Here is a 12,444-nt window from a genome sequence, read left to right on the forward strand (position 1 = left end):
ATGAAAATAACCGAACCAAACAGATTAATCGAAATTATCAAAATTATAAACCGAACCAAACCGATTAAATTTTAAAACCGAACCGATTGAACCGAATTAAATCGGTTCGGTTCGATTTTTCGATTTAAACCGAAAATTGCTCTCCCTTATAAAATATTATAATCAATTGAAAAAAAAAATTTGTATAGTGATTACACTTCTGTAGGATCCACTTATATATCTGTATATTATTTTAATTGGATAGATTATTTTATATGGAATCACAGTTACATCTTATAATTCTCGGGTTTTAGAGACTTTCACTGTTTTATAATTGCCATGTTGGAAAAGCAGGGTTGAAAATTTATTTCTGATCCACAATCTCTTCTATGTAGATGTTTTAAAGCTAAATGTTTCCTTACGGGAGAGTTCTTGGAGGCTTCTTGCAGGTCTAATCCAAGTTTTGTTTGGAAGTGCATTTAGCATTCTCAAATGTTATTAAAACATGGAATTAGATGGAGTGTTGGGAATGGAAACTCTATTCGAGTTTGGGATTATTCGTGGTTGCCTGATGATCATCATTTCTGGGTTGATTCTTTTCTGGTTCCAGGTTTGAAGGTTTTATGTGTTCGGGATTTATCGTCTGAGAATGGATTCTCTTCTAAATTGGCTTCGTTACAAGGCATTTTCCAGCAACGCGATGTGGATCTAATTTGTCAAATTCCAATTAGTCATTTCAGCAGGTCTGATAGATGGGGGTGGAATTTATTCGGTTAAGTCGGCTTACCGTCGTGGTTGCTCTTCGCTCAGATCTCAGGTCAATGGGGCAATTCCGGGTCATTGGAATAGATTGCTCTTCCTCCTAAAATTAAAAAAATTCTGGTGAAGAGCATGCCGTGATGTGTTACTAACTGAATTGTGTTTACATCAATGTGGCCTGCAGTTTGACATTGGATATTTATTTTATGGTGAACCTGAAGATTCTGTGCATGTGTTGTCAAAGTGTTCTAGTACTGCGGCCAGTTGGGGGTTAAAGAGTTTTGATTTTTCTCAGGTCACTTCTGTGAATTTCGGAGATTAGTTTTTCTCAATGTTGCAGATGCGTTCTTCACAAGTTATTCTCCAGCTTCCGGCAGACGAAACCTCCTAATATAATGTACTAGAATCAAAGAAAAAATTATGATAATAAATTAATTTCTTTCATATAATTTGCAAAATGTCGAAATAGAATTACATCTAATGCACAAGAAAAGGTAATTATATATATGTTAATAAGCTTGTGAATCAAAAAGATACATGATTGAAGATGTTGCAGTGTTCCTGTAGAGCTCAACCCAACCCTATCAAACACAATCCTCGCATTTGTGAACTGCAGCGAGAAAGCTAAGCATCAATCATAAATGAAATAAACAAATTTTTTTTGTCTACAGTTAAGCAAACGATTTAGTTCAATTGGGTACAAAAAAAAGCAAATGATTGCGAACTAATGCTAAAAAAAAATCATTGAACTGTAATTAATAAAAATACAACAAAGCTATTTGTTCTTGTTCTCTTCCCTTCTCCCCCCTAACAAGTTCCATCTTCTTCCCCAGCAAAGAATGAATTATCATCGTTCAAGACAAAAAGGAAGAATATAAATCATATGGTTTTTGTCGTAATTCAATCCCTCCGCAATTCTAGGCGACAAATTTCTTAGGGGAGCCTCTGCTCTATTTTCGTTATATGTGCTTTTATACATCTATGATCTACCCTCGCTAAAGGCTTGAGTTGACCTCTCACTTCCAGGTCAGGGAAGAAACCTAATCTTCTGGTTGTACATATTGTTGAGCGCTGTGCAATTTTCAAATTTTTCTTATTAAATGTATACAATCATTACATTTTGACTACAAGGATGTCCGTGCAAGAAAATCATTAACAGCCAGACTAGCATCTCCATGGGACACAGCATCCTCGGGTTCTGGAATATAAAGACTAGAAGATGAAGCCTGCACATCATATTAAGTCATACAAAGTTACCATTGAATTAGCCCTTAAAAGTATAACATCAGCTGCCTTAATTAACATTATTAAATTTATTTAAAAAAAAAAAAAGGAATAAGAAGAAGAGAGAGAAGAGGTCAGTGGCACAAACAGTAATGCTGAAACGTGTTGTATTTTCTTTTATTTCTTTTTCCACTATCAATTATGGTTCTCCTATGGGATAGCCATCTGTCATTTCTAAAACCAGAGGGCATATCTCTTTGGTTTCACTAATCTAGGAAAGACATCCAGCAAATTTATTTTTTCCCCTGGCCAAGAGAGACAAGTGGAGATGCATGGAAAGAAGAATGATCCGTATAACTAAACCCAATTAAGGCATACATGAATTACTGAAAGAGGGAAGATCAGAGGAAAGGGATTGGTTCACCCTCTAAACCATTCCGTGCTGGTAAAATCCTGACAGTAACAAACTTCAGAAACTTGGTTCTTATGCAGGACCAAAATGAAAAGAAAATCTTTTCCCTTTATTAAAATTAAATTACATTAAAAAAAAAAGGTTGAAGTTGAAGATACCTTTGTATCCAGCTGCATCTCTCCATTACCGTCTGAAGTGAGGCATGCACCATGTGCTCTCAACCACTCTACACATTCCTCTAATCCAACTGAGACCTGGTCATTTCCTTCACTTGTGCTGGAGAAGCCCAAAACCTGTGCAATGTATGAAACAGGCACAGTAGGGCGATATGACCGGGATATGCAGCTTACAGCCTTATAGCGCATCTTTTCAACACAGAGATCTGCAGAGAGACAAAAATTACCATCACTATCTTATAACACATTGAATTGACAATTTGACAAATAAAAAAAAAGGATTTTAGTCCTATTTAGGTTTATGTTATTTAATGGTGCTTATATTTTAGTCCTATTTAGGATTATATACGTCTTATTTTGTTTTCAATGCGCCTAATGTCGCTCAGGTATGCACTTGAGCCTCACATCTCAGTCCAAGAATCCTTTGCACCTTAGTGTGGCTTTCACCTTCAATAACCATGCAATGTTGTTAAAGGCACTCCAAGGTGCCACACGAGGTGCCAGGCGAGGCGAGGCGAGGCGAGGCGACCCTCTAGCGCCTCGCCTGGATTGCATGAGGCGAGCTCCCCAAAGAGAAAGGTGCCAGGTGAGAGGTGACAGAGGCAGCACCTTTTTCATGTAACATTTACCCTTTTTTTTTTTTTTTTGTTATTTACACAACAAAAGATTAGAAAGCAATTTCCTCATATAACGCTCTTCATCATCAGGGTTTACCACAAATTGGGAACTAAATTTGCATTGATAGCTTAATCCTCTCCTAAAACTTAGGCAATCATACTAATTTAGGCTAATTGTACATGAACAAAACTATATTGTTTTCTTTTTTTTGTTTTTTAAGTTGCAGGTATAAGAAGAATTTATACACCAAGAAAATCTAACTAAACAAGGAAAAAACAACTAATCAGATATTACAACAAATGAACTAAATCAAGGATTATACAGCTAACAAGGATTACAACAAATTAGGATCTAAATCAAAGATTATACAGCAAGTGATTATATAGCTAGTGAATTCCTAAGTAAACTCTTCCTCATATAAGGAATAAAAATAAATAGGAAAATTTTGAAGATTCTAACGGCACATATTTGACATTCTTCATTTTTTGCTGCAATACAAGATCTGATTAAGCTAGAATATTACTTTCCACAAATGTAAATTTTTCTATCCTATGTAAATCCTACTATTTAGTGCCTTTTTTAGTCAAAGACTTGTTCTAAACCCTAATAAAGAGGAGTTAATTAATTTTTTTTTGAATTTCATTTCCTTTCTATAACTTGAGTTTTTATTTTCTATTTCTCTTATATTACATATAATGAATGCACTGCAAATAATATGTTTTTTCCTTTTCAATATTGTATTTTACTCATTAAACTAGTAAAAGTATATATATATATATATATATATATATATATATATATATATATATATATATATATATATGCACGCCTCACTTCAAAAAGGCTCTCGCCTCAACTCTTGCCTAAGTCCATAGGGTACCCTATTGTCTTAATGTCGCCTCTCGCCTTAATAACACTTTTAACTACACTTTCTATGAATGGTTCTCATACTTGAATGCTATTTTGAAGTTTGCATTACTTAAAAGTGGATCTACAATTCTCTCTAGGCTATGTGCATACACATGTACAAGCATGTATTGCGCTTATTCTACAATATTCAAGAATAAAATCATGTCTCACAATTTCTCCTCATTTCAAGGCACACTAAATCCATGAAAGTGGTTTCACACTAAAGGTTCCTAAAAGGTGCAAAATAGTTCAAGGAATTGATGTAGGATAGGTCAAGAAATCTGTTTATTAATGCTTGACATTTTGTAAAAGTTTAATGCTCATTATAGCTTTGGTGTAATAGTAAAGTTACTTCATTTGTAACTTTGAGGTCATCAGTTCAAGCTACGGTTGCAGCTTGCAGCCTCTCAGCAAAGCAAGGTTAAGGCACAAGTGCTCATGTTTCATATATTGGATCACCCCTCTAAAGCACATTATGAAACGTCAAAGACATTTTGGAACAAAAACTAGATCCAAAAACTAGTCAATTATTTGTATAATATGGCACAATTGGTAATAAAAGGAAACGCCTCAGGTTGTTAATTTAACATATAAGCAATGTTATTAAGGAGAAAGGGGACATTAAGGCGATAGGGTACCCTATTATAACCTTAGGCGAGAGGCGAGGCGAGTGCCTTTTTAAAGTGAGGCGCCATAGCTTTTATATATATATAACATTAAAATATCATACTTCTAATTTAAAAGGAAAAAAAATATATTATTTACAGTGCAGTACATGTAATAATATAAGAGATAAAAATCAAAAAATAATAAGGTTATAGAAAAGAAATGAAATTTAAAGAAAGATTAATTAACTCCAGTTTCTTAGGGTTTATAGCAAGTGTTTGACGAAAAAGGCACTGAAAACTCTTTAATAGATACGATTTATATAGTACAAAAAAATTTACATATGTGAAAAGTAATATTTTAGCTTAATCAGATCCTATATTATAGCCAAAAATAGAGAATGTTAAATATGTACTATTAGAATCTCTAAAATCTTTCCTATTTATTTTTATTCCTTATTTGAGGAAGAGTTGACTTAGAATTCACTAGCTATATAATCACTTAGTTGTACAATTCTTGATTTAGATTCTAATTTGTTGCAATCCCTTATTATTTGTATAATCCCTGATTTAGTTCTTAGTTTGTTGCAATCCCTTATTATTTGTATAATCCCTGATTTAGTTCTTAGTTTGTTGTAATCCCTGATTAGTATTTTTTTTTTCTTCCCTTATTTAGTTAGGCCTTCTTGATATAACTTTAAAAAAAAAAAAAAGTATAGTTTTGTTACATACAGCTAGCCTAAATTAGTGTGATTGCCCAAGTCTTAGGAGAGCATTAAGCTATCAGTGAAGATTTAGTTCCTAATTTGTTGTAATTCCTTATGATGTAAAGTGCCACATGAAGAAATTACCTTTTAATCTTTTGCTGTGTAAAAAACAAATTAAGGGAAAAAAAAAAAAAAAAGGTAAACATGATTAGGGGTGAGCAATCGGTTCAAACCGAACCGAACCGAACCGAATTAAATTATCAAAACCGAACCGCCAATTTTAGAAACCGAACCGAACCGAAATTAGTGAAAAACCGAATCAAACCGAACCGCTTTAATTCGGTTCGGTTCGGTTTAAACCGATCAGTTTGATTTTTGATTGATTTTTTAATTTAGACTTGATTTTCAAGTTATTTGGTCTAATTTTAACTTTGGTTTGAACCTAATAACCATTAATCAATGAAATTAAATAATTAATATATATAAAATTAAATATAATTCATAAATTTTCCATAAAAATAAATTAATTCAAAAATCGATTCGGTTCGATTTTTTCTCTTCAAAACCGAACCGAACCGAAATAACCAAAATTTTTATAAATTAAAACCGAACCGATTAACTTTTAAAACCGAACCGATTGAACCGAATTGAATCGGTTTGGTTCGGTTTTTCGGTTTGAACCGTATTGTGCTCAGCCCTAAATGAAAGGGCAAGTTTTGCGTCCCACATCGGCTGGGAGCAATAGCATATTAACTTTATAAGTCTCCACCAAGGGCATCAAAGGCACTTCACCAGGAGGTGGTGGTTGGGTGCCTCTGCTTGTACCCAGGAAAGTCCCCGGGCCCTTCCTGCAGAGATGCAGTCCCGGAATCGGGAAAACTTAGGCATGGAATTCGATCGCAATTGGCGAGGGGCTGAGACAAGTTTGGAGCCCTCGAATTCTATACTTGAGTCACAGTGGCCGTTGCTTCACAGTTATTCACTTAGCCCGCTCTAGGGTTCTAACAGAACGGGGCTTACGGCCTCCTGGTGTGTTTGCCTTTTTCCTATATAATCCAGGGCATATTTAGGCCACTGTGAGATGTTTTATTCCAAATCATAAATAATTAGCTATCATCTTCAAGTTCTGTTTTTATGTATAATATTGAATCTATTTTCTTTAAATTATTATTTATATTTATTTGTTTTTTTTCCCTTGCACAAAGACGAATGATTTCCATCGAACTTCATAATCCAGGACTTAGTCGTAGCCACAAAGAGAGTTGAATTTTGAAACAGACAAAATATATATTCCACTTACGAATAGATTGAAGAAAAAAGGATGGTGCCCTTCTATGATTTTTTTTCTGTTTTTTATTTCTATCATATCAATTAATACACATCAAGATTTCTTTTTCAAACGATTTTAAAAACATATTTTCTCATGCCAATCTGATATATTTATAATATTTTAAATAATTTTACAGTATTTTTTAACAGAAGTTCTATGCTGTGTTACTGTATACAAAAAGTGGTCCAACGAAGAAAGTATCATGTGCTCTGACAGTAAGGTGATTCTGTGACACAGTTTGTTGCGTAGGTTACTTTCCACCGTCTTTGGCATCATTGCGACAGACTGGGGAGGAGATCACATAAGAGCGCTACAGCTACCACCTCCACCATTTTCAATTTGTTAACCCCTTGTCATATATGCACAATACATTTCAACCGCATGATTGGACATTTTGGGCATACTGAAATGCTTCAAACGGCAGATTTGCAATCAAAGGGAGCGATCTATATTCTTGTGCTGTTCTCACTCTCTGGATATTCAAACCGGTTGGCTTTGAAAACCTTTGCTGCCATGTGAGAGACATCTGTGTTGTGGAATGTGGATATTTCAAACAAGAAACCAAAATATTAACTGAAAACAATTGTATGGAATCAATCGATGATTTCAGCATCAAAACTAGAATTTATTAATATAAGGAAGAAAAGAAAAACAAATTGAGGTTTTTCCGCCCTTTATCAATTTTTGTTCTCAATTTCATACACATCAATTCATTATAGAAGCTCTAAATAAAACAACTGATAAAAATGAACCATATATTAAAAACTTGGATGGCTCTCTTTGCTCATCCTTGCTGTCTATTTTAGCAATTTTAGCATAAAGAAACAAAGAGAAAAATTTACAACATGAGCTCATATCTTTCTACAACAACCCTTTCTCCTTTATGAAGCACGATAAAAGCACTGACACAGGGATGAGGGGGAAAAATTAGATTAATCTTACACAGCAACTGGTGTGGCTTCATCAAGAGCAAGAACACCTGGAAGTTCTTTGCCTTCCAACAACTCCAAACTGGCACCACCACCAGTTGATATCTAAGATGCTTCTCTTAAGAAATTCAAGTTTCTCTTGGTCACTTAAACCAGGCAAAAATTCACTACAAAAGCCATTGAAAAGCATACCTTGCTGTTGGCATCAGCTGCAAACTTGTCAGCAATGACCACATCAGTAGGCAGCAGTAAAGATACCCACTTAGCCTTGGCTTTTTCAACAAGTGAAGTTGCAAGATCAAGTTTGTCCTCCTCCACAAGGGATGACCCAACTGAGTACCCTTGTGCCTTGTATAAAGTAAACATCATTCCTCCACCCAATATGAGGATATCAACCTTCCCCAGGAGGGATTCTATCACTCCAATCTTGGTTGATACCTTTAAGCCACCAACAATTGCAGCAAAAGGCTTCTTAGGATTTGCCACAGCTCCAACAAGATAGTCAAGTTCCTAATTGCAAAGGCACATCAGCATTCTTTCATGAAAGAACAAAGAAAAATGAACAGGCATCTAACACACCTTCTGCATAAGAAAACCGGCAACAGAAGGTTTCAAGTATTTAGCCACACCCTCTGTTGATGCATGGGCTCTATGAGCACTGCCAAATGCATCATTAACGTAGACATCTGCAAGAGCAGCTAGTTTCTTGGAGAATTCAGGATCATTCTTTTCCTCCTCCTTGTGGAACCTTACATTCTCAAGAAGCAAGACACCTCCGTCTGAGAGCTCAGCCACCAGTTTCTCAACTTCCTCACCAATACAGTCATTAGCCATTTTAACCTATTGTATAGAGGAATAAGAAAAACTAAGCAACCCAGATAATCCAAAAACAGAGGAACAGAGAGGGGAGTGGAGGAGTAGGAGTTGGGGAGGAGAGGGGACAGAGAGACGAAGGCAAACCTGGACTCCAAGAAGTTCAGATAGCCTAGGTACAAGTGGCTTCAAGCTTTACTTGGGCGTAACACCCTTTGGACGTCCCTGAAAAGCACAATCAGATAAAATAATCATACAAGTGCTCACTATCAAAAATTGGCACAGAATAAAATCATATTTATCACATACTCATTTATTCTATTATGCAACAGACATGTGATTGAAAGGAATGCACATACTTTCATGCCAGTAAGCAAACCATCACTCTAGATCATAGGTTTTGTTCATAGTAAAAGAGCTATCAACTTTTTCATACGCTCATGTAAACAACAGTGCATCTTTCTTCAGCCTGTCACATTTCAGTAATTTTACTCATCTTCAAATCTTAACCCTTTTAAATAACAGGTTTTAGTTCAACTTTCAAAATAATAACAAATATTCCACATAAATGAATATCTTTTATCAATTCCAATTATTTTTGAATAATTTAATGCATCCCATATCACCTCATACGTCTTGGCAACATTACTTCAAGCATAAGGTAGCACACCTCCAGTCTGGATTTTTTTTTTATAACAAATATTCATATTCTTGCCAAAGAAAGTTAAAACTCAATTTTCAAAAAGAAACTGAATATTCCATAAAAATGGATTGCAGAGGTCAGGCATGATCTTTTCATTTAATGATGTCTATGACAAAAATGTATGATATATCTAGATGGACTACAGTCTCACAACGATGGAGAAGAGAAGAAGGAATATCACACTATACACCCCAATAGAGGTTGAGCAAAGGAAAATATAACCTTAATTTACCAATTCCATGAATTTTGATCACGTAAATTCAATCAATAGTCATAACAATGATAAAAAAAATAAAAAAAAAAAAAAACAAGAATAACATAACCTAGAAAAAAACAAGATTAACATAACCTAGAAGACGAGGAAATTTTCCTCATGGCAGAAAAAGACAAAAAGATGATGCATATTACAACCGACAAAAGGAACTGATAATTCTACTATTACAAGTCCAAGAAGAGCTTTCATTGGGAAGGCCCAGATAGCTAAGCACTGCCTTATCCACATTTAGACAAATGAAGCCATCAAAAGAAACAATAGCAACAAAGAAACTTAAAAATGCTTAGATAAATAAATTTTGTGATGCCCACCTTTCTTCAGTACTAAAAACACTTAGGATTTTTGTTTTTAGTCCTTCAAACTGATCCTTCTACTTGATTAATTGACTAAGCAGATTAATGCCATCCAATTACTACCACAATTACACCAAAGAAAATACACCATGTGTATGAATGTAGGTGTCCTCTCCCAGATATCAAATATGAATATATGACAGATATCATGGCACAAATCCATTTTCAAAGCCACATTTTGCACCAGCAAAAACTATTCCGAAAAAAATAAAAAGCTTATCGGGCAGCGACCACTGTAGATCCAAACAGCTAATTACAGAACCAAGCAGAAATCTGATCAAAAGGGTAAATAGGCACTACTGAAAAATAAAGCTGAGAAGTTGCATAATAATAATTGAAAAAGCCAATTTCACGATAAAAGTAATCACAACCACAAACAATTAAACTATTTTATACATATCCAAAGGAGCTAGCAGGAAGCAAAATAAAGAAATATCAACCAGAGCATTGATAGAAGACAAGCCACAGACCCATTTTATCAAAACAGCATCAGATATCAGAAGAACATGCAAATCTGTTAACATGCGCATGATTCAGGCAAATCCTATAAGCTATATCACAACAATCAAACAGCGTTTTTGTGAGATATCAGAATTACGTGATGTAGATACACATCTGCAGACATATAACCACCAAAAACGCAGATACAACTAGTAGAAGCAATGAAATCAGCACATAAATTAAGGGTCGGGCAAACGAAGAATAACAAATAAACATATCAAGAATCTACAAGGGTAAATATAAGTGATCTAAAGGGAGAGATCAATACAAAAAAAATTTCCAACTAGAACAAGAAATATAACTGGTAAAAAGCATTAAATAAGGCATTGCAAGTATATACCAAATGGGTGCAAAGAATAACTTTGGAGCCATGATCCATCAAGTACTTGATGGTGGGAACGGCAGCTCGGATCCTGGTATCATCAGTGATATTGAAGTTATCATCCAAAGGGACGTTGAGATCCACTCTCACAAACACCCCCTTCCCCTTCAAATCTGCGTCATTTAGACTGCTAACGCTCTTCTTTGTAGCCATATCTCAACACACCTGCAAAAAACCCAGAATAAACAAACCAATACATGAGTACCCAGATCAGTAGAACACGCACACGCGCATATATAAACAAATTAGTATATATAAAATATGATAACAGTGAGTGAAGGATAGTTGCATACAACGAGAAACAAGTAAAGATCAAGACCAGAGCTTTCTGGGTGAAATGAAGAAAAGACAAAGCAAGAAAATAAAGAAGGCTTTAGAAAGAGAGAGAGAGAGAGAGGAAGATTAGGTGGATTTGTTCGGTCTGGGGCCTTGGAGGCTTCAAAGGCGAAGGGGATTGTGGTTTTTCTTGGGGCGGGGTACACACTGGGCTAGAGATGTCTGCACTATGTAGTACGTGGGTTGGGTTTCTCTGTGGTCCAGCTTAAACCCTTGAGCTGTCGGTTGATGGTTTTGCATTTCACCATATGCGAATCAGATTCCAACTTTTTATTTCATAATTAGTTGAAATTAAGCAAAGAAACAAATAAGTAGAATATAAGAAGAATTCTTCTAGAAGATCACAAGCTTTGACACTTTGACTTTTGCTTTAGAATCTTCGGTTGCGTCAAGTTTAATATTCAATGGTTTTGTAAAGTAAAATAATTCAATTACATTATTTGTAAACATATTTTTTATTTAATTTCAAAATAAATTTTAATTTATTATATCATAATAATTTTAAAAATGAGTATAATAATATTAAGAATGCATCTAATATAAACTTAAATTTATATGAGAACTAACTTAATTATCATTAGATTAAATATTTATATCCACATATACAGAGAATTAATTAAAGTGTGTATATATAAAATATATTAATCTATATATAAAAATTTAATCTGATGATAAATATACTCATCTTTATATGAGCCCGAGTTTTAATAGGCACACTCTAATATTAAATTGAAACTTATTACTCTAAGAGATTTGATTTTCATAGCATCTCAATTTTATTTATTTAGGCATTTGAAACATTTTTGTAGGAGATGAAAGTGATGGTATTTGTGGCTAAAGTGCATTTACAGTATTCATCGTGCTTCTCTCTACTTACCTTTTAATAAATCTACTCACATGCTTTGTTTCAAATCATTTTAAATTTTAATTTATTATATCATAATAATTTTAAAAATTAGTATAATAATATTAAGAATGCATCTAATATAAACTTAAATTTATATGAGAACTAACTTAATTATCATTAGATTAAATATTTATATCTACATATACAGAGAATTAATTAAAGTGTGTATATATAAAATGTATTAATCTATATGTAAAAATTTAATCTGATGATAAATATACTCATCTTTATATGAGCCCGAGTTTTAATAGGCACACTCTAATATTAAATTGAAACTTATTACTCTAAGAGATTTGATTTTCATAGCATCTCAATTTTATTTATTTAGGCGTTTGAAACATTTTTGTAGGAGATGAAAGTGATGGTATTTGTGGTGAAGTGCATTTACTGACATTCATCGTGCTTCTCTCTACTTACCTTTTAATAAACCTACTCACATGCTTTGCTTCAAATCATTTTAAATTTTAATTTATTATATCATAATAATTTTAAAATGAGTATAATAATATTAAGAATGCATCTAATAT

At 33.9% G+C, this 12,444-nt stretch overlaps 1 protein-coding gene and 1 pseudogene across 1 annotated transcript; both read right to left on the reverse strand.

Moving 5' to 3' along the window:
• Nucleotides 1-1,521: 1,521 nt before the first annotated feature.
• On the reverse strand, nt 1,522-2,751 carry LOC131182352 (SAC3 family protein A-like). Its single transcript, XM_058151661.1, has 2 exons — nt 2,533-2,751; nt 1,522-1,964 (listed from the first exon to the last, which is right to left on the reverse strand). The coding sequence occupies exons 1-2, from the start codon at nt 2,737-2,739 to the stop codon at nt 1,863-1,865; spliced, it is 309 nt and encodes a 102-aa protein (XP_058007644.1). The 5' UTR covers nt 2,740-2,751; the 3' UTR covers nt 1,522-1,862.
• Nucleotides 2,752-6,176: 3,425 nt separating this feature from the next.
• LOC110644318 (phosphoglycerate kinase, cytosolic-like) lies at nt 6,177-11,163 on the reverse strand (annotated as a pseudogene).
• Nucleotides 11,164-12,444: the final 1,281 nt, after the last annotated feature.

This window comes from Hevea brasiliensis, chromosome 8 (assembly GCF_030052815.1).
Source record: "Hevea brasiliensis isolate MT/VB/25A 57/8 chromosome 8, ASM3005281v1, whole genome shotgun sequence".
In the NCBI taxonomy this organism is placed as follows: Eukaryota; Viridiplantae; Streptophyta; class Magnoliopsida; order Malpighiales; family Euphorbiaceae; genus Hevea; species Hevea brasiliensis.